Source organism: Lissotriton helveticus, chromosome 11 (assembly GCF_964261635.1).
Source record: "Lissotriton helveticus chromosome 11, aLisHel1.1, whole genome shotgun sequence".
NCBI lineage: Eukaryota > Metazoa > Chordata > Amphibia > Caudata > Salamandridae > Lissotriton > Lissotriton helveticus.
The window spans coordinates 860,387,796-860,411,291 of NC_136072.1; the positions used below are offsets into that span (position 1 = coordinate 860,387,796).

The 23,496-nt window shown below is 46.5% G+C and overlaps 1 protein-coding gene across 5 annotated transcripts in view; it reads left to right on the forward strand.

The window, feature by feature from the left end:
• The window catches only part of TAOK3 (TAO kinase 3), a 1,265,547-nt gene that overhangs the window by 1,039,035 nt on the left and 203,016 nt on the right, over positions 1–23,496 (forward strand). For all 5 annotated transcript variants that reach the window (XM_078667094.1, XM_078667097.1, XM_078667098.1 and 2 more), the window contains one exon: positions 1,621–1,857. In XM_078667094.1, coding sequence (XP_078523220.1) covers positions 1,621–1,857 — 237 coding nt within the window. The remainder of the gene's footprint in view (positions 1–1,620; positions 1,858–23,496) is intronic.

Here is a 23,496-nt window from a genome sequence, read left to right on the forward strand (position 1 = left end):
CTTTTAACAACAGGATTTTGCAAGGCCTTACAAAATGAGAACAGATTAAACACCCGAAAAGACATGGGAATCAGACCCCCTTTTCAGAAGAAAAGAAACGTGTGTGGAAGCGCCTAGCGTTTTGGAGCTACAGCACAGGCGTATGCAACCGCATAGGAAAGATGTATAGTATAGGGAAAAAAACACGTGAAAGGGAAATGTCAGATACTGGTATGTTATATGGAGCATAAAATGAGTACAGCCCCTTCTGCTCACCCGAAAACTGGCATTAATTGACACATGTACCACATCATCTGCTTTGGAAGTGCGTTTTGGGCAGTTTAAGTCAAATGGGAGTGCGCAGCTCAAAGAGTCCAGTACGACAAAGTAAATGGAAAAAGTCACTTCTTTATTTTGATAAATTTTAAGAACATTCCCAATTCATAAATCAGCCAACGCATTTCGCTCTCATGCGGAGAGCTACCTCAGGGCGAACATTTTTTTTTTGTAATTCAGTCTGTAATCACCATATGTATGTATTCAGAAAGTATCGGCGTTCGCTGTGTCACAATGTATCGGATACCGTTTTCGGACTGCTCATGGATTTCCGTAGTCTCCTAATAATTCAGTTAAATCTTGTGAAGTGTCCAGTAAGGTCAATAGCCAATTCGTAGTCAGCAGTCCAGAGACTGTCTGGTCTAGTAATTCTAAAGTTTCTGTCTCCAGGATGTCACCGCCACTAGTCAATTGTGGTAGTCGTAAGTAGATATTGATGAAGCACGCCTTGTTAGTTCTGCATCGGTTGTTAGAGCTGAGATTGTTACTTAATCGGTCTAAGGGCAACGTGCCGGTCTGTTCTGCAACAAGTAGTAAGGGCTCAGTGAGAGCAACACGAGAACCAATATCTAGAATAGGTGGATCAGGCCTCTCCCGACTGCAGCTATCGTTTTAGCAAGGCCACGTCTATTGCATTGTCTAGTAAATTGAAAAGTCTGAGAGTCTGTAGTGTCCAGGACCGCCGAGTTCAGATGCGTTTTGGGCAGTCTTAAATTAGAAATAAAAGGCTTCACAGGACTGTGTCTGTTGAAGATATAGGAAATGTTTAGTTTTCTTTGTGAAATTACTAAAGACCATGATGTGTTTTAGGATATGCAGAATCCAAGATACGTCAAAAAGTTAAATCTGTGTATGGTAACATGGAATATCTTACCATGTTTTGGTTATCCGCCAGTACAAGGCCAGACAAGATGAGGCCATAAAAGAAAATAGTGCTAATTCTAGACACACTCTCCTTGGCAAGATTCAAGTTCAGTTTATAAATAACCTTTTTACTGATAGACCCTTGTCAAAAGTCACAAACTAATTAAGAACAGTGCTTGGTGGTTGTAAGTGATGAGTTTGAGTGATTTATGAAATGGTATTTCATAATGTTATAGGCTGCTGAAAAATTGATTCTAGTGTTTTATCTAGCATCAGAAGGTGCTATTGTACATAGTGTAACTGGAATTGGGACAATAGTACACATTCTGTTGGGTATCAGTTGGTCTTTATTGTTGGGGTGGAGAGCATTCTATTTAATTTGGAGGTGGGAAAGGGCAAACATTTATTACCAGTCAATAACATTATGATCTTTGTAACCAGGTTACAAGGCAGATCCATGAGCATGAGCAGGAAAACGAGCTGCGGGAACAGATGTCAGGATACAAGCGGATGCGGCGGCAGCACCAGAAGCAGCTGATCGCTCTAGAAAACAAGCTGAAGGCAGAGATGGACGAGCACCGCCTGAAGCTGCAAAAAGAAGTGGAAACCCACTCTAACAACTCATCCATTGAGCTGGAGAAGCTGGCCAAGAAGCACATGGCATCAACTGAACGGGAGGTAAGTGAGCGCTAGTATCCAGTTCCATTGTCTACTTTGTTTCATTCAGTTATTAGAAACTAAGAGTTGTAGGGGTAACAGTTGTGAGTCGAATTGTTATGTTATGTTATGTTAAATTTATGCTTCTATAGCGCACGGCCACTCCATTTGGAGCATCCCGGCGCTTTTTCGAAGGTACCCCCCAGAAGAGGGAGAAACATAACACTGAAGGGACATGCAACACACCTATAAAACAGCAGCAGCGGACTATGGGAAAAGCCATGTTTTAAGGGCCTTTCGGAAGGACAGCAGGCTGGAAGCCTGTCTTAAAGAAATCGGGAGGTCATTCCAAGCACGAGGAGCTAGATAACGGAAGGACCGACCTCCTACTCTAGCGCGCTTAATCATGGGAACCTTCACTTTGGATAGCGCAGCAGATCTAAGAGATCTAGAGGGCTGATACCAAGACACACGTTTAGAAATATATTTAGGACCAATACCATGTAAGGCCTTCAAGGTCGTAGTCAGAGTTTTGAAAAGAATCCTTTTATCAATCGGGAGCCAATGTAAGGTAGAGAGAAGAGCAGTGGCTCTGGCTCTTCTAGGGAGGCCGAAGACCGCTCGGGCTGCAGAGTTCTGAGCAACTTGAAGACGCCTGACCAGGTATTTGGGAAGCCCCAAAAATAAAACATTGGCGTAATCCAGTCTGGAGCCAACCAGTGCCTGGACGATAATTTTCCTGTGCTCGATGGATACTAAAGGTAAAAATTTACGTAGCATCCGAAGGATGCCAAAACATTTCCCAGTGAGAGAGGAAATGTGTGGTCCAAAAGTATTGTACCAGGAGATTTTACATTTTGGTCATATAACCACTAGACATTTTTTTTAACTTAATTGTGTGGATTTTATGGCTGCCAAAGTTGCTTTGTTTGTATGTTTCATTATAGATTAAACTATCATTGGAGTACTTGGATTGCTATTGAGCATCAGTGCTTCAGAATCGTGATAGTTATGCAAGTTTTGGTGCCCTTTCTTTCATTTATTCAATATGTCAATTAATGGCAAGTGAAATGGATAGTTTACATGTGTATAATGTACGTGCCTAGTTATTCAGTGGTTCATGGCATTAACCGGGCCTAAAACTACCTTATTTCTAATGGATATAAAGGCTTTGTAAATGGTGGCTTCCGCTCGATGATAGTTTGAATGCAAATCATAATTTCTAGAACATTGTCTTTTTTTAGGAGTCCCGGCATTGTGAGGTAGATGACATGAAACCAACTGTTATGAAGGTCCCTGATATAGGGTATCACAAGCAATTTATGCAAGATTTCCCACTGTAATGTTGGGATCAACGTGCTGTCTTGTTGTCCATGTGTGTATTCAGTGTCTTGGCCAAACAGTAACTGGGATCAGGCTTGTCACCTTCAAGGGAAGAAAACATATCTGCTACGCGTAGTCGGTACCAGGTGGAAGGGAAAGTTGGTGCACATAGTGTGTAGCAATCTGCGAGATGTAGGTCTTTGATAGATACTAGAGGGGTTTTGAATAGGTTTCCCATCTGACTGTGCCACAAGGGCACGTCTTTTTCAGTCTATACTTTCCTATAACAAATATATACTGGGATCTGTATCACTGGTCGCTACAGTAGTCTAACACCGCTGAATATAATGATTTGAAAAAAGAAAGCCAGGTTTGGGAAAGGTTGTGTCCCATGGCGCGAACCGTGAGACATGGACATCTTAGATAAAAAAAGATTGGAGAGGTGAGAGTTTGCACTGTGTCAAAGTATTCTGTTTTTAGCCTCAGATGCAGAGGTTTTGGGTCCCGACCATTAAGTTCATGCAGACTGGCAACATTCCACATTTCAGAATGAGTCCTTGTGCCGAGCTCTGGATGGTAGCTCGGTGCCAGAGCAAGTAAGGGTGTAGGTAGTCAAAATAGCTGCAAACTAATTTTGGCATTTCTTCAAAGGTCACAAAAATTAATTTGCATATTATTTCAATCAAAGGTTTTCTGGCAGCCATGTTATTAGTTGCCCATCATCAGTGAACTTGGCAAACTCTGCACCAGTGTCAAACACTCATTCCTTTCCCTTGTGGAGATTGATCTCCCCATTGGTTGTTCCTAATGCAAACGGTGAAAAGGTAAGTTCTCATTGTCCGCCTACATCAGCAGTAATTAGTTGGCTTAATGATAAAGGTCAGTAGACACTGCTAGTGGATGCTGGATGTGAAAACATACAATCATAGCACTTGAGGAATTGCAGAGTCTGGTAACATATCACAGTATCAGGAGGTCCTGGTTCACTTTAGGTATTCTTCAGCTCTCAGATAACAGCTTGAAGACAGGCGACAGTCCCACAAAAGGAGAGCTCATCAACGTCATCCAATCTCTCTCTAAGTGCCCTCCGTAATGTACGTAAGCACTTGGCACTTCCTGTTTTCTGAATTGCAACTAGCAGAAGATTTAATCCTTTACAATTGTCTTTTCTGGTACATAATTGTTTGCTAAGCTTTGACTCAAGTTATCTAGTCAGTACAACCATTTTTGGGCATGATTCTTCTCATTTCACCCACTTGCATACTTGAACCCATTTCTGATGATGTATCCCATTCTTAAATTTCACACATTTTGATGTTATGCTAATGCAGCTGGATATGAAGGGGCACATCTCCCATTTTGTGAACTATCTTGTGATAATTTGGAACAGTTTGTTGTTGAACCGCACCCACATTGTGGCATCCGCAACATATATGCTATTAAAATGGTATAGAACTTTTATTTGCCTTTTCCATAACAATATATATAAAACTTTAAAAAAATATATAAACACACACATACACTAAATATATACAGAGGAGAGCATTTTAATATTAAAAAATTTAAAAAGTCAAACATAAAATGCAACTTCTAAAAGATATGTCTTCTTGCAGGTACATCACAGTGTAGTATCTCTAGACAACCTGCTAGGTGGTGTTGCTGCAGTGCAGGTTATAGATGCGAGAAACTTCATCCTTGTATCTGGCATGTCCAGTCCATAAGTTCACCACAAGTGCTTCTGACAGTACTATACATTTTTCTACATGCCATTGCCATTCCACAGGCCAATGCTCTATTATTTTTTAACCCGTAGTGATATCTATTTTTGTAATTAAATTTTTCTTGTTTACCAAATCATCAGGTTCCAGTCCCAGCCCTCAAATGCAGATCATATTGAGCTTCAAGTGCTCATTTGTCTTCTAAATGATATCTACAAGCCTAGTGTGACACTGGTTTTTGTAGGCTGTGGGCCCTTAGCACTGCCTAAGGCAAAAAGGCATACCGATGTAAAACCCCTGTGAATCTTACTATGTAGCAGAATCCTACCGGACACCTTCTGATTCCTTCCCAATGCTGATCCCCCCTCAAATGAGTCCACATGTTTTATGCACCATAAGCACAAAATAGTAAAACAATTAGAGTCTCCTCCTTATTTCGGAGCTGTAATAAATCGGGTTGTTGGTTGAGGGGGCTTGAAACCCTACTGAAGCAACAGCCACAAATCATTTCAGGGTGAGCCACAAGCAGTCACTAAACTACCCTGTGTTTAACCCTCTGGTACCTTGTGGCAAAGCATTCAGTGTTAATTTAGAGGCAATGTGTAAAGTATTTATACACAAAAACAGCAATAAAGTGAAAATGCAACACAAGAAAAATCCCACACTAATTTTAAAAACTAGAGTGTATCTTAATACATTATTTGACACCAAAACAACAAAAAGCCAATCAGTAGAACCACAATTATGTAATGTAAAAGATTTATGGTAAGTATAGTACCTAAAAGCACTGAGTGCCACTTGCAGTTATCTGGCTGTGCGAGACTAGGAGAAGCTCACAAGTTAGTCTATAGCAATGGTGCGTGGGCCGGAGACAGGGACCAGATTAGTCCTGTTAAAAAAAGGTTACCTTCTCAAACTCCAGTTTTAAGGGACCAGTTCGCTTTGGAGGAGACCACAAGGAAAGTGTTGTGGATGGCTGTCACTGTAGCGCACAGAACAGGCTTGACGTAGCAAATGGTCGTCACTGTAGCTCAAAGATCCAGTCGGGTGTTGCAGATGGTCGTTGCTGGTGCTTCGCGTTGGCGGTTACCGAGCGGCTATCAATGTTGCGGCGCAAAGTGCAGAGCTCGCTTTGCTGGTCATCGATGGCGGTCTCTGTACCACGAAAAGTCTTGCTCACCAGAGCTTGGTGTTGGCGGTCGGCATGGTCATTAAGCTCTTGCCATGAACGCGCCCGTTCGCAGTCACAAAGAGCCCAGAACTTCAGGACAGTATTTCTCCTTTACTTCAAGGAGGGGCTTAACAGATGCCACATCAAGGGTACAGACTTGGGGGGCGGGGGGGTGGAGGGAGCACCTCATGGGGATCAGGAACTCATTGCAGCAGAGACCAGCAGGGCTCAGGCAGGTCCAGTCCAGCATGTTCAGATGGTCAGTTGCAGGGAGGCCTCTGGAGCTTGTTGGTGTCCCTGTAGCTCAAAATAGGAGGTGGGTCAGCAGAGCCTTGAAGTCACTTCAGGCAGGGATGAAGGGTGCAGGGCCAGTGTTCCTTCTCAGGCAGCAGGGCAGGCTTTGGCCGGTCCAATGCTGCAGGTCAGTTGGGCTGTCGTCCTTCTGTAGTATCCACAGTCCAGAAGTGTACTAAAGAGTGGGTTTCTCTTTGAAGTGACAGAAACTTCTGGAGTCTTCCTCCCACACAAGTGTCTGGAATTTCTTGCCTCCCTGTCCTGGCCCCAGTCTGTCTGGGAGGTGTGAAGTCCTTTGTGCGTGAGCTGGAACAGTGCTTTTGAAGTGCAAGTGTGGTAGGTGCCAGTCTCCCCCCCCCCCCCCCCCCTAATCTATCAAGCAGCGATAGCCAATTGCACCAGCACGCCTACCCTCTATTGTGATGCTGCCTGGGAGGAATGCACAAATGCCATCTGCCAACTACAACTAGTTTCTGACCCAGGAACAGGCTTCTAGGTACCAAATGGGTTAGGAAAAGAAAACTCCAACTTTCTAAAAGTGCCATTTTCAGAATTGTGATTTAAAATCCCACCTTACTTTTAAAGCGTTTTTTAAATAACAATTCATGTACCACCAAGCCTGGCATTCCTACCTGCTCCCACATAACAGTTATCACTTATGAAACCTAGTAAGGTAACCCATTGTTATCCGAGGGAATAGGGAGGCCTTGCAGTAGTGAAAAACGGATCCAGGAGTTTTTGACTACCAGAACATGTAAAAATTCAAAGTAAATATCCACCTTATTTTTTTGTCAAACTTATTTTTATTAAGTTTTTCATGTCATCAGATAAATATGGCAATACATCGAGTCCTTATACCCGTTTACGGCTATTAGTAATCTATTTCCTTCTACAGAGTCTCTCGGATTATCCAAGCCAAAATTCCCTGGCATGGTCTCTTCATGTATTACCTGAAATTCTACACTGTATTGAGATTTGACACGGGGAAGAAAAAACAAGAACAACTTCTCTATTCAACCCTCCCTTCTTCCCCGAACTCTCCCCTCTTCCAGAAGCCCATACCTCAAGAAGAATGTTTGCATTATTGCTTCCGCTCGTAGGTGGCGGGCAAGGGATAGTTAGAGCAGATCAAAACTGTATCAAGGGAGGGAGGTGAAAGTAAACAATAATGAAAAGAAAGCAAAACCAGTAACCTGGATTAATCAGAGTCCCGGGTGACCTGGAGACGTGAATCTTATTCTGGAGTAAATTCTAACACGATAGAGTTACTGCTTAGATCTGGAACAGGTGCAGTGCTCTAATGCTCGTGAAACATATAGTCAACGGGAGACCCTTGGATATATAGCTGACCAGCGGTCCCCATGCATATTCAGAGTTTTTAAACTCGCCTCAGTAAATGTCACTCATCCGTTCCATAATAAGAGCCTGCCGTAGCTGTGCATGCCATTGAGTAAGGGGTGGAGCTTCTTTCTTTTTCCTTGACCCAGCAGTGCAAAATCCGGGGAGTCTGGAATGGGATAACCTAATATCTCTTTAATTTGAGCCAGGATTTTGGTTCAAAAGGGCCAAATTGTTTGGCAATCCCACCATATATGGCGGAAGTAACCCAGAAGGCCGCAACCCCCAGCAGAGATCAGATGTTTTAGGAAATATCTTCTTCAATTTCGTGGGGTATAGATACCAGTCGTATAGTATCTTATAGTGAGCCTCACGTAGACCTAGTGAGTGGTTATGACGTTTTATATCCTTCTATAGGATTTTCCATTGCATTGCTTTGATGTCCTGACCTAGTGTGCGTTCCCAAAATTCGACATTCCGTGGGCGCCTAGATGGGAGTGTGTGCAACAGTAGCAAAAAAGAAAAGAAATGTCCCCTTTTACTGAGCTGGCCCCCTTCACATAGCGTTCTAGTGCTGTGAGTTCTCTTGTCGCTCATTCTCTGAACCCAGTTTGCAGGACCCAATGACACAATTGGAGAAAGCGAAAGTATTCTGTGTTGGGCAGGTGGAAGTCCCTTTGACAGTTCTCAGATGTTAAAATATCTCAGTTATGGAAAGTGTCAGCTAAGGTGACATAACCTCCCTCTTTCTATGTGTTGAATGGACCCGGCTCCAATGCCGGTTGGAAAGCAGGGTTGTAATGTATTTGGGTAAATGGTGAGGGGAACAAAGTCCATTCAGTCCGCTTCAGAACATCGTCCCAGGTTTTAAGGGTTGTTTTACTCATGATGCTTATGTAGGCATGAGCCGATCGATCCAACTTTGGTTTCCAAAGTAGATCCTGTATCACCCTTCCTGTGATCGCTCGATCCATGTGTAAACAATGTTTATCTGACTCACTTTGAGACCATCCCACTATGACGCAGAGTTGTGCTGCTTTGTAGTAGAGGGGTCAGATCAGGCGTCGCCAGCCCTCCCTCATCAGATGGCTTCCAGAGAAGGGCAGTCTTGATCTTTTGTTCTGCCATACAAATTTCCTTAACAGTGTGTGGACTCCCTGTAGGAAGTCTCTCTCAAGCTCAATGGGCAGGTTCTGAAATAAGTGCAAGAATTTTGGGAGAACTACATCTTGACGGAATGGATTCTACCTATCCAAGAGAGATATAGTGGTGCCCACTGCATAAGGTCGGCCCGGATCTGGCACAGGAGATGGGGGTAATTAGCTGCAAATAGCCCTGAGATTTTTTGGGGGGTCACCTTTATTCCCAGATATGTTAATTCTCTCTTTGCCCATTGGAAAGGGTTTGAAGCCACCAGGTCTCCCATTTCTGCTTCCAGTAGTGTCAAGTTACAAAGAAAATATTTAGGCAGGTTAATACATATACCCCCTCAAAGCACTCCAGCTTCTCCCGGAGCGCCATTAAGGGTCGACGTGGGTCCGATAGGGTCAGTAGGATATCGTCGGCAAACAAGGAAACTTTGTTTATCCAAGCCAAAACGTACCCCCCTGATCCCCTGATTTTCTCTGGGCCTTGCAGCTAATGGTTCAATGCTGAGCGCAAAGAGGAGCAGGGATAAAAGTGACCCCTTTCTTGTTCCCCCTTCCCAGAATAAAAGGATCGGAAGCCACTCCATTAACCAGGACGCTAGCATTTGGGTCTGCAAAGTTGGCCATTATCATGTTTATTAATTTATCGCAGAAGCCGAACCGCTGAAGGGTCTGAAAGAGAAAGCGCCAGTCTACCTGATCAAACAACTTCTCGGCATCTAAGCCCAGGAGAACTGCAGGAATCTGTTTTTTAGTCGTTTTTTCTATTAGGTGTATCACTCTGCGTACGTTATTGTGTGTCTGCCCTTAATAAAACCCGATTGGTCTGGGTGTATCAATCACGGCAACAAGTTCTCCAATCTAGAGGCCAGGATTTTGGCATATAGTTTGGCCTCAAGATTGGTAAGGGCGTGTGTCGGTAAGAACCGCATTGCTGTGGGTCTTTCCTGGATTTGGGTATCACGGTAGTAACTGCTTCACTCATGTTGTGTGTTACCTGTCTAGTGTTCGCTATGTGGTTAAAAAGGGCGGTAAGTTGGGGGATTAATTCTGCGCTAAAAGTTTGGTAAAACTGTGTTGTGAAGCCATCAGGTTCTGGTGACCTATGCAGTTTCATCCCCCCTAGTGCCTGCTGTACCTCTTCCTCTGTTATAGGTTCCTTCAAATATTCGTTCTGGGTTGGTGGTGCACTGCGCTGATGCTGCCCCGATTCTTCCTGCATCTGTGCACCTGCGGAATCCTGTATATTTCCAATGTAATCCTTTTCCCTTTTTACTCGTAATTGTTGTGCCAAATGTGCCCCCACTTTGTTGCCCTGTGCAAAAGAGGTCTGTTTAAGTCCCAGTAGTGTCAGTTCTGCCCTATTGGAGTAAATCATGTGTAGTTTCCCTTTCATAGCTGTGACTTGTCTTTGCACTGTAAGTGTGGGATTGGCCTTGTGTGTTTGTTCTAATGTCTTCAGTTCCTCCTCCAGTTTCAATCTTTCCGTAGTTCTCTCTTTATTAAGAGTGGCCATTAGCGTCAGTCATTGGCCTCTGACCTCGGCTTTAAACACGTCCCAGTTGTTCGCCGGTGACTTGTCCTTTGGGTCGTTTAGCTACTGTGTTGGGGAAGAAGCATCTCCTAAATTTCTGTTCAGGGCAAGCCCATTCCAAGGTAACCTGTACTGGTGCATGGTCAGAGATAATAATAGGATGTATGTTGGCTTCGCAAATATGTTTGTTTAGTGCTTGGCTCATGAAAATGTTGTCAAGTCTCGAATAGGTGCAGTGGGTGTGGGAGAATAAGATGTAATCCCTATATTCTGGGTGTGTTTCCCTCCAAGTGTCTCTGAGTCGCAGTTTCTGAATGTTCTGTTTCAGATTCTTGGGGAAGCTACCTCTGTGGCCTCTGTGTGGGTTTGTGCTGTCAATCCCGGAGTGCCAAGTAAGGTTGAAATCTCCCATCAGGATTATGTCCCCCTCAGCAAAGAACCCCATGAGGGACAAGGTGTTGTGAATGAAGACCATCTGATTAGTGTTGGGTGCATATATTGCCGCAATTATACAAAGCCTTCCCCGCGCTCAGCCTTTCACCAGTACCACTCTCCCCTCCCTATCAGTCTTGTAATCTTCTGGTTGGAACTTGAGGGAGTAGTGGAAGAGAAGAGCGACTCCATTGTGTTTTGTAGTGGAGGAGGATTTATATATCAGTGGATAAGTCTTGTGTTTTAATCTGTGTTCTTACGATCTTTTAAGGTGGGTCTCCTGGAGAGCCACAACATCATAGTGTTGGTCAGTAAGGTATTTCCAGATCTTCTGGTGTTTGGAGTGGGCGTTCATTCGTTTAACATTCCATGACAACGTAGTGATCACCATTGTGACTGTGTACCTAATTGCTAGTCCCTACTTGCCTCCTGTGTGCACAACCTACTCCTTCCCCTCCAACGGTCTCCACCCACGTCCCATTCCTCTGTGTTGCTCGCTTGTGTGTCTCCATTGTGCGCTGCCTATCTTTGCCCCTCCCGCGTTACCCGTCACCCAGGTCCCCACCAAAAGAAAAAAAAATGAGGAAAAAGTATAGCAAAGAATAAAAAGTAGAGGTTATCAAACTTAAACACTGTTAACGTTGGCGTATCCTGTTCACAGTACAGATCACCACCATGAAGGTGATCTGAACTTTCGCACTGCTGGGCCTCCCAGCCCCGGAGACCGACCACGAGAAGAATAACAACAACCATCAAGAGGGTGCCCCATCTGGTGCTTGGACAGGAAATCATTGGCAAAACCTCCATCCCCCCAGATCGCAGAAGAAACATGTTGTTTTTCAAACATTTGGGGCGAGTTGGACCATAGTCCACTGTTGAGGTCTGTGTAGTGAGGCTAGATCCTGAGACGAGTGTTGCTTCTTCGTGTTTAGTCTTGTTGGTCTGCTCCACTATCGTGTTTTGGGATACCAATCCTAGGGTGGTTTAGTGTTCATGATGACCAGAATTTTGCTGTATGTAAAGTCAGCTGTCACTTGTTTTTCACAGTTGAAATTACGGAGTGGTATGTGTCAAAGTTATTCTGTGGGACTTTAAAGAAGTTTATGCTGGTTTCTGGTGTGATATCAGAGGTGCAGTATCACTCAAGTTACGTCAGGAGGGCCATGTTTCTTCTGCGATCTGGGTAAATGGCGGTTTTGCCATTGATTTCCTGTCCAAGCTCCAGATGGGGCTCCCTCTTGATGGTCGTCGTTATTCTTGTCGTGGTTGGTCTCCGGGGCTGGGAGGCCCAGCAGTGTGAATGCTTCCTTAACTTCAGTTATATGATGCGCCTTGTTTCGGGCCTGAGTTGTTGGCGGCGTGCCAGTGTAGCTGGCGCTACCTCCCGATATACAGCGCACAAAAATCCTTGAAACCGCACCGTGTCCATTTTCCTGGCGGCTTGCAGTATGGCCTCTATGGACTTGAATGAGTGTAGTTTTGCCAGGATACCTCGTATTCAACGTTTCTCTCCTTGGTTTGGCCTCCCCATCCTGTGGACTCTTTCTTTTTTGACTTTGGTTGTTGCCCCTACCAGGATTTCAGTAAATAGACCAGTGACAAAGGCCTCGAGGTCTAGCCCTTCTGCACCTTCTTCCAGGTTTAGGATTCGTATGTTTTCACTTCTCGACCTGTTCTCCAAGTCCTCATTTTTCAGCAGCATTGCTTGTAGTTGAGTTTGGAGTTCCCTCGTGGTTGATAACGTTTCCATTCGGATTTCGAGATTTTCGGTTTTGGTTTCCATGTCCTTCACCCTGGTGCCCACTGAGTCAACATCTTGCTGTAGAGTAGTTAGTCTGCCACTGAGATCGTCCCTAAGCGAGTTCAGGGACTGGGCCATATCCGCCATTAGTTCCTCCCTTAGTTTCTGTTTAAATTCTCTTAGGGAGGCTAGTAGGTCCTCCTTAGATAGTGCCATGGTGTTATCCCCTCCTTTAGGTACGTGTGGGTCTTTAGCAGTTGTGGGAATAAAGTAAGAGGAGACTCTATAGCTTTGTTGTTTTTTGGGAGGCATAGAGGAGCCCTCCAACACCCCTGTGCCGGTTTTACAGGTTTCCGACCTCTCACCAGGCTTGGAGTCGATGGGACCCCCCCACTTTCACCTTGCTCCCGTGTATTGGGAGTTTCATTCTGCCCGCGAGAGTCTTGTGTGGTGTCGGTATAAGGCTCTCACAGTGGCACCCATAATTGCTCTTCTTCTCGGATTCCTTAATTCTTTGCGAATCTGCTATCCCCACTTCATATTCCCCCACCACTGCGGGTCCAATCAGCACACCGCTCTGCGTTCTCTCCTGCGACGGGAGCGGAGACCGTTGTTGTGACCCAGGGGTGAGCATGTGGGAAGGTGCCCAGAAAGGTCTCTGCTGCACTGCTGTAGTTTTTTAAAAATGTTCTAGGGCACTGTCTCGTGTCTCATGCTGGCCCGTTTACTTTGCTTGTCAAGGAGTGTCAGAACTCCGCTTTGATTCCTGTCGGTGGGGCTCATCAAAGTTGCCGGTTCCCCCACACCGCTGTCGCCATTGCGTCACCTCCATGATTACTGTGGGATCATTTGTAGGTCTCTCTAATTCTCCTCCGTGAAGGCACGCTACCTTACTGCCTGCGGACCGCGTCTTTCTGCCGTCACTCACCTCCACCATGGATAAGGTCACTTGGTGCCTCGTGGGGCTCCATAGGGATGGGGGGTCCGCTCATGCAGCAATGTTCCTGACATCGGCGTTCACAGTGGATTCCGCATAGCTCCTTCCGCTACGGCTGCAGATCGTCCACCGTGCTGACCCTAGGCTGCGCCAGCCCTTCTTCTATCGGCCACCATCTGGACATTTCCTGCCACTCTACAGCTTTCCAACTTCGTTCTCGCCAGTCGCGGAGAGACCCCAGGTGAGAATCCATGATTTTTTTTGGGCAGATATCCTCTTTATCTAATTTTGCTGATTAACCGGCAGTGGAGCCATCGTGAATTACGTCCACACTGCCATCTTGGCTGGCCATGCAGTGACCACTGTCCAGCTTTTTAAGTACAAACCACCATGCTCTGTGGGCTATTTAGAGCCTACCCTGGGTGTGACTAATGTGTTAACAAGGAGAAGAAACTGTAACCACAGGCTGCAATGGCAGGCCAGAGACATGTTTTCACGGGCTGCTTAAGTGGGTGGCACAATAAGGGCTTCAGGTACTCGAGCAGCATTTAATTTACAGGCCCAGAGTACATGTACTGCCACTTTACTAGGGACTTACAAGTAAACTAAATAGGTCATTTGGGTGTAAACCAATTTTACCATGCTTAGAGAAAAGAACATAAGCACTTTAGCCCTGGTTAGCAGTGGTTAAGTGTGCCGAGTCCTAAAGCCAACAAAAACGAATTCAGCAAAACAGGAGGGGTGAAGGCAAATATTTCTAGGTGACCCTGCAAAGAGGGCCAGGCCCAACAGGAGATAAAGTAGCTAACAAAGTCACAACTAGAACAACAAGATGATTAGTCTGGCTGTACTTCAGAGCATATATCTATGCTAGAAATGCTTCAGTCTAAACTAGCACTGTTGAGTCTGAATAGAAGCATTCAGAACAAATTGAGACATTCGCATTAACAATGATGCTGGTGGCAGCAGCGTCCCGCCATCCAGGGCGGAGGGACCCTATCTCTGCCTTTAGCAAAGCATGATGAGTGTCTGTCAGGCTGAGCAAAGATCAGCCTGACAAACATTCCCCATGATCGGGTCATGCAGCTAGATACTTTACATGTGCTAAATGCTCCTACGCCTGGCAGCCTGAGCTGAGCTGTTCCGGGCTGAATATTTCACAGCCCTGAGGGGTGTTACTTCATCAGCATGGCAAAGTCTTTTGAGAGCCTCCCATTCATGATGAGGGGGAGCGTCACTGATAGCCTCAGACCTGGGAGCCTCAGTTTTAAGCCCTGTAGTGCCCAAGGCTGAGAGTGTATCAAGACGCCTCATCACAGAGTGGGATCGGGGTTATCAACTCTAACTGACTCATCCCACTTTGTGAGGAGGTAGGTAATGTGCTCCTCTCTTTGGCAGAACCTATAACAATATCACCCAATGAGAGGAGGTGGTGGGGTCATCCTGTTTGCCTTTTCTTCCGCAGAGGCATCCAGCTCCTTCTGGTGCCTTCTACTTCATCTACGCCACCTGCTGGACCCATTAAATACTTTAAAAAAAAAGGTTTGGATGCATTTTTGTATGCGTGCATGCTGTGGATGGGTGTATGTTTGTGCTTGTGAACAGTGTGTATCTGTGTGCGCGCTTGTGAATGGACAGTATCCGTGAGTGTGATGTGGATACATGCAAGTGTGTGAGTGTGCATCAGCCCCACCACTAACTTACATTCTGGGCTGCTAGTGGTGCTGTGATTGGTGCCAACAGCAACTAAATCGAAGCCAGTATGTTTTGTTTGTCAGCCATCTCACATGAACGAGTTAAGGGAGTGAAACTGAAGATGGTTCGAAAGAGAGCCTCTTGATATGCATTGGAAAATGAGTGACCTGTGAAAAAGGTGACCAGATTGAAAGAATTTTGTCTTTGGCTCAGATTCTGATGTAATTGACCATGTCGAGTTACACCCCAAGCAGACTGTGGCGGATAATATATTGCCTCCAGTATGTGCAAGTGGTGCAGGCACCTGCCCCGATGTTCCACCTTGTGGGGCACGCAGTGAGAAAACCATCAGAAAAACAAGTGAAAGAGGGACACAAGGCTTAATGCTTTAACTATTCCTAGCTGCAGATTTATGCGGGTCAAAGAGTGCCTTGGAGTACTCTGTTTTCTCGCAAACTGAACTCTGGGTTTAGCCAAAAGCCCCACCTAAACTAGCCCCAAGACCCGCATTCACAGACCACTTGATGATGAGATCCGACATCACTGAGGGATCTATCTATCTATCTAACTGCAGCAGTGTACATCGGAGGTCAATCTCCACCGGTCTGACTAGTTGTACACAGAGCACCCAAATGTGCCTCAGCGCAAGCAACAGGTGATATCCTTCTGCCCGACAAAGAGAGCAGGCGGATTGATGCTGCCGCCAAACTTGTGGCAATGGGGGCTGCTGTACCTCGGCACATCACAAATTCCATTGGCTTGCTCTTTAGCTATGATGGACACCACAGGGAGGAAATGGAAGCAGTCCCTGAGGCACACAGAAAAAGAGGAGAGAAGCTGGTGACTGAGAGAAAATCAGTTTCAGACATAAACAGATGTGTCCTGGATGTTGCAGACAGCCTGTAAAAGCTGAAAAGGGGAGAGGATGTAGCCTAAATGGCTAGGGCGGTCGATCTTAAATCTGGGGATTCGGGTTCAAGTCTTGGCTATGATGCTCAACATCCTGTGATTCTGGGCAAATCACTTAATCTCCCTGTGACTAACAAAAATGAATGTGTCCTTGTGTAACATAACTGGTGCTAATGTAAAGGGTTCTGATACCCGATACCTTTGGGCCAAGTTCACATTATATAAAACTCTGAAGGAAAAAAAAAACCACCAGGATTCGTCTGTGTTGCCATGCTTGGCTATGAATCTTCGGGTCCAGCACCACAAGGTGCAACTGTGCCTCCTTGGCATGCTTTTTTGATAGGGAGCCCTCAAGTTAATGAAATGCTGTAGAAAAATCAAATGGATACAGACATGGCTGTCAATGGGTACCTTTCAGTACCCCAAGGTCCACCGTTCACAAGCACCAACTCAGAGGCGAATCAAAGACTCGAGTATCCATCCAAAGGCATTGCTGCCAGCATCAGCAGCAGTCCTTTCAGGATAAGCAGCCTTCTAAAACCTTCTCACTTGGTGGCTATAGAGGCAACAGCCGAGGCAAGGGCGAGGTGGTTCTATCCGGGGCACCTCACCCTCAAAGCATTAACTTTCATTCCATTCCTGGCATCATTCAACACTGGGGGATGGGATGGAGGGGGAATTAAGTTCTTTAGCTCCCAGTATGAGAGAATGATTACCTCAGACAGATGGGTGCTCTCAGTAGTATGGAAGTGCTATTGCCAGTAACCCAAGCTACGACCCCTGGCACTCCCTAAAGAATTCTCATGGGGATATCAGGAGTGGTATGGCCCAAGACTCGAAGGTGTGAACAGTCCCATCTTCGTCAAGGACCACTACCCAGCTGACCTGTAAAGTTTTGGTCCCCCTCAACTATCCTGAGATCCAATTTATTTTCTGCATGAGAGAACTGAGGGACATGTGGCCTTAGACCCCCTCCCAACCTGCCTTCCAAAGTGTTGCCTTAATTAGAATGATTTTTTTTCTAAGTCTCCCCAGCTGTTACTCTCTCTACATCAGGGATACACAGAGAGTGCTAGGAACTTCTTGTCTGTCTAATATAACCCATAACATAGATGGCCATGTAATACATATGGAGAGTTACGTAGAGGAATTGCAAATAAAAGTTTAACACACTCAGAAGGTAGTCTCGGGCTGGATCAAAGACTAGCACAGTTGAAGTCTCGGGTGTAACAATCAGAGTCTGAAATGAAATGTCAACCTACATTTAAGAACTGTTTAGTATCAACCTTGGTGAATGTCAAACAACAAGTTGAGTACCTGGAGAATGCAAAATGATGCACAGTGGGGTGTTTATCACCTTACGTCCGATGTCGGCACTGCAAGGGAGAAATCCTCTGGGCTTATTAAGGAATGACACAGGTGTGTGTGTCACTGATAAGACGTAAACGGGTTTACACCCTCCAATGTGCATATCACCAATCACATGATATCTGCCTAAACAAAGATGGTGCTCACGTAAATTATGTAATCGCCTCCGCATATCAGTGTTTTCCAAGCATCTTTCAAGCTTGACGAGCGTGTTCAGGCACGTTCACCTCACGACCCACATACACACTCCTCCCGGTTACTCTGTGGCTTGGCTCGCGCTTTTCCCAACTACAGTATTCGCTCCTAAAACAAACACAAGGACAACGACGATACCGGAGTGAGTGCAATCCTCCCTGCAATGACTGGGAGCAGTCTCATCCTCATAGGCTTCTGAGTTGACCCGTAGCTGAGCAGGAAAAGTGCAGCTGATCACTGGGTCCATAGCTACCTTAAGAAGTTGTAGGTGCTGACTGGCCTCCTAGTCGCCAATTCTTGCACCCCTGTAGTGAAGAAACACCCCTCGTAGGTAAGTTAAAATGGTTTATTGTCGCTATCCCACAGCCAGTCATACTCCAACTAACATCCCTGGAACGTTAGCTCAACATCTAGAACTCAGAGCGCAGGCAAAGCCCACTATCCTTGATCTACATGAAACATTGTGGACAAATATTTTACAAATGTACAACTAGATTGCAACAAGGCCACAAGGATTGCTGTCTTTGCCGTGTTCCCCAGATCCTGTGGGTCAGAAAATGTTGAGGTGCTTATGCTGCGGTTCTTGCACACCTAAGTACTAGAAGAGAAGCAACCCTATCTCAGTAGAATTTGAAGGGTTAGTTAGTTCCCAGTGTGAGACCCTCTGATGTGAACCCTGGATGCTGGTACCTTGTTAATAGATGTGACCAGAATATTAAATAGTTAGATCAATAAAGGCTTTTGAAATGATGTGTAAAATCTTTTGTTAAAAACTGCCACTGTGAGCCAATACAAAACGGAACAAAAGAGCTCCAGTACAGTTAGAAGGAAAATAAAAATGTTTTTCAAATGTGAATCCTCACCATGTTTCCCTGCACAATCACAAGTGATTATTGAGGTTTAAGACTAACCGCCTACGACATTCTTGAGGGCCACTGGTGCCATGTTATGTTGTACAACACCAAGCGAATGTGGCATAGTAACAGTCATTTTCTTGCACCATAGGCATTAGTGAGAGAGATTACTTTCTTATGCATCTACCGATGGTGATCATGTAGCACTTATTTTCATGTTATTTTATGAGGACATTTTTGATGTTTTTCTTTGGCTTTCTTTTTATCAGATATTGATGTCATCAAAATCATTGGGCTTCAAATTATGCTCCAAGTATCACATACAAATCTCTGTATCATACCCTCATGCTGATTGCCTACGGTTGCTTCGGTAGGTTTTGCAACACTTCATAGTTTGACAGGTACTCAAGATAAATCTTAAGGCTGTTACTTAAAAAGTTAAACTTCTACTTTTGCCTATCTGAAGTGGACGTCTATGAATCCCTATCAATGCCCACTTTCCATCTTAAAGCCATTCTCCTTTGAAGCGCCACATTAAACAGTGAAATAGGAGGTCATCCCCTGCCTCACACAAGGAATAGAAGAGTCCAGATGGTTTAGAGAACAAATGAACTTCTCTTTCGACTCCATCCCTATTTTTCACAAAATCTCTAAAACTTTGCAAGCTACCTATAAGAAATTGGATTATTTGCAGTGGACGACTGCCCACGTCGAGGAATAATCGTAAACCTTGCCACGGTGAACTTTTGAAGTCACTAAATTAAGCTGAGCTCAACCCTCTAGTAGCTATGTCACTGTGCAAACAGGCTAAACTTAGGGCAATGTGTAAAATATGTATGCGGTACCAAAACAGTAATAAAGTCGAAATGCAAAACAAAATACCCAAGCAGACCTTGAAAAAAATTAGAAATAAATAAATAAAATGCTTCCAAAATGACAAAAATCAAATACATTGAAACAGAGATATGAATGTTTAACGTTTTTAGTAGGAATAGCGCCAATAAGCATAGATTGGCAATGAAAGTCAATGGTCACAGTAGACTGGAGCCTAGGCGCAAGTTGACTCTGACCGCAATGGGGCACAGGTTACACATGTTTGTCCTGGTCAAAATATTACCTTCTAATTTAGCTCTTTAAGTCCCAATACGCCACAGGAGTACACTTCTAAAGCCCCCAGGGCCTCACAATAGGTACTTAAAGACTAACAAAAGGTGTGAGGCTGAGACAAGTAACAGGTTCCAGTCCTGGTCCAGTTGCCACTGATCAGCTGGGCAGTTTCAGGAAAAGGCCTCTCACAGCTTGTCCTCTCCTTGTAGCTTTTCAGGCTTATGACCTTTGGAGTCCACCTCTCTGTCCTGGGTACAAGAGAGAGCAAGTTCATCCCTGCAGGGTTCAGAGAGCATGTTTGGCCCTCTTTTGTTCTTTCTCCGGTTCACCAATGTTCTGAAGTGGGTGCCTGGAGATGTAACATTTATGCCTAAGATGAGCTAGTTGGTGGGAATGACTCATGTGCATGCCCTAACCAATCAGGTAAAAGTGCCCTGGGCCAACCCTACCCACTTTGGGTATTTTCAAGATCACAAAATTATTTGTACACACTAAAACTGGGCTTTGAGGGCTATGTGTGTATGTGGAGAAGGTGTTATGATAATCCTTGTGTCTTCCCACATCCAGCATTAAAATCCAGTTTCAGTCAGGCACTGTACCCACAATAAACCCAGAGAGAATTCTGGGAGATCTAAAGTAGAATATTCCAGCAGCCACAGAGTGGATACACAAAAATGATTTTGCCATCCTTTGTTCCTTCCTTTCAGGGGTGCCCTGAAGTGTTATATGTAAACTCAGCAGAGCTGTGAAACATGATTAGACATTGTAATGTCAAAAGGATACTCACAGTCCCCTCCCTGCATATTCTTAGAGGTTCTGAGGAGTCATCTCTGCCTATTCACGTCGGCTTATTTTTTGTTCTCGGTAAACATTTCACTTTTGTTTTTTTACACCTATTCAAATACTAATCCATGGCTGACTGAAGCAGGGACGCAAATGCAAACTTAGCTTCCAGGAACTTCAGGTGGGAAGAAAACTTTCTCAAAGTCGCTTTTCCTTAAAATGTATTACATATCTGACTTCACCATTACATTGAATTTTTAATACCTATTACACATAGTTGCCTAATTAATTTCCTACCTAGTCCCAGTACCTAAATACAGTATTAGAATTTTTTTACTGTGCTCTGGTTTTCTACATTACACCACTAGTCCTGTCACAGGAAAAATTGCTTTTGGGTGCTAGTCACTGTAAAGGCATATCTGAAAGAGACACGTTAGTGATAGATCCCTTACCTGAGAATATCCCAGGCGTCAGACTGGATCTGGAAAGTTTTGCTAGCAGTACTTCTGCGTGTCAGTAGGTGGCGTTGTGCGTCTCCGCATCCGTCGCTGGTGTCGTAAGCGCCGAGATGACGTCACGGAGACTAATTAGGTGCCACCCATACGAGCTGACGTCAGTTCTTTTTCCGCGCCAGTAAGCACAGATCCGGTTAGAGCACGTACCATAGTCTCTTTTTGACTATCTTTTTTGGGACTTTTTGTCTCGGTTTGGTCTTCTCTGGTGCTTGTAGTGATGTCTGGTTTCAAGTCCTGTGGGGCCTGGCGTCGCAACATGTCGGTGGCAGACCCCCACGACGTCTGTCTCTACTACCTGGGGCTCGACCACGACTCTCGTCCTCTCTCGACTGTCGGGCCATGGCCCGAAGGCCTTCAGGGAGCGGCGCCAGAAGTTGCTTGAAGTTCTAGGGAATGTTCGCAGTGCCACCATCACCGCTCCTCGGGTTCCAAGTCTTCACCCTCTGATTCGGGTAACCGACGTCACAAAAAGAAGTCAAAGAAGCGTTGTCGCTCTCCGACGTCCCCCGTCGGTCCCCGGATGCGAACGAGGGGACCGGGGCTCGGCTCCTTCGGAACCTGGTAGTCGCGCGGCCTGCCCGCCTTACCCGGGTCTGTTGGCGACTCCTGCACAGATGCAAGAATTTCTTGCTGCCATGGACCACCTGTTCAGGCCTCGGGCTCCCGCTGGTGCGCCTTTGGGCCCCGCGGTCCCGTGTCAGGATCCTGCTGGACCACCAACTCCACCAGCAGCCCCGCCGCTGCCAGCGGCTCTGGCCCCGGCTCCGCAGGATCCTGCGCCGTTGGCTCCGGCCATGGCACCACAAGTTCCCACGCTGCCGGCTCTGCCTGTGGCGCCGCAATGGATACCGTTGGTTCTGCCTTTGCCTCGGTTCCCTGACGGTTTTGTCCCTGCCTGGGATCCGAATTGGGACACAGCGCCGGTTCGGCCCTGGCCAGCGCTGTTCCCGGCGCTGTTTTCAACGCTGTTCGTTCCTTCCCCGGTCCCTGCCTCGCCGCCGCGGTCTCCACCGCACGTGGCGGAGGTGGAAGATGACTGGGAGGGGTCTGAGGACCCTCTGGCTTGGGAGGCGGACGATTTGGTGAAGGCTGGTGGCATAGACGTCTCCTCTGATCTGGGATTTGCCTGTCCCCCACCTACTATGGAGGAAGGTGCCTCGTACACGGTGGTGCTCCGTCGGGCAGCTGAGGTCCTTAACCTTGATCTCCCTATGGTCGCCCTAAAGACTAATCTCCTCACTGAGGTGCTCCAGTCGGCGTCCACGCCATCAGAGCTACTGCTGCCCTTTAATGACGCCCTCACTGACGTCTTGTTGAGCACTTGGTCGCGACCGGCCACAGGGGCCCCGGTGGATAAGAACGTCGCCAGGCATCCTCTTCCGGCGCCGGGTGACCCTGCCTTTCTGGCCACTCATCCGACGTCCGAGAGTCTGGTTATTCAGGCTTCAACCTCCCAGAGTGCCTTTCCCATGGCTCTGCCCGATAAGGACTCTAAAAGGCTGGAGCAGTTTGGCAAAGGGTTGTTCTCCTCGACCAGCTTGGGGCTACGTTCGGTGAACACCTCATGTCTGTTGGGTAGCTACTCCCAGGCATTGTGGGATACAGTTGGTCAGGTGTTGCCTCAGTGCTCGGAGGAGATCCAGGTAGTGCTGTCCCAGGCTGTGGCCTAGGGTAAGGATGCGGCTAAATTCGCCATCCGTTGTGACTTAGGCACCGCGGACTCCCTGGGTAGGGCAATTTCAACGACTGTGGCTCTTCGTCGCCACGCCTGGTTGAGATCTACCGGGTTCTCTCCGGACGTCCAGAGTTCGCTTATGGGCATGCCCTTTGACTGCACTCACCTGTTTGGTGATAAGGCCGACAGTGCGCTGGAGCGTTTTAAGGACTCTCGAGCTACGGCCAAGTCCTTGGGCCTTTCCGCCACGTGCCTGACCACATCTACTTTTTTTTCCTTTCGTGGCCAAGGAAGCCTGCGCAGAACCAGGCCCAGTGCGGCCGGGGTGTGGAGGCCGCCCTGGTGGCTCCGGGGGGCGGCGTGAGGGTCCTTCCACCTCCGCTTCCACAGCATCATCCTCAAAGCCTACCGAGGTTTGGGGTGCACCCCACGCTGGTTGGCAGCAGGATTCAACATCACCTCTCCCACTGGTGACCTGTCACTTCTGACAGGTGGGTGCTGCAAATTGTCCGAAGGGGTTGCTCCCTCTCCATCGAGTCTTCTGCCCCCCCCCCTCTCCCAGCCATGCCACCTCAGTTCCACCGCATGTCGGGGGATCACTTTGCGCTTCTCCAGCAGGAAGTCACGGCCCTCCTGGCCAAGGCGGCCATCGAGCACGTTCCTGGGCCAGAAGTAGGATGTGGTTGTTATTCCCACTACTTTCTGGTCCCCAAGGAGGACAGGGGGCGGCCTGCCCCCTATTTTGGACCTCAGGAATGTCAATCGCTTCCTCCGGAAGGAGAAGCTCAACATGCTGACTCTGGCTCAGGTCTTGGCTGCCCTCGACCCTGGAGACTGGATGATAGCGTTGGACTTGCAGGATGCATATTTTCACATCCCCGTCCTGCCGGCCCACTTGCGTTACCTGCGGTTCACGGTAGACC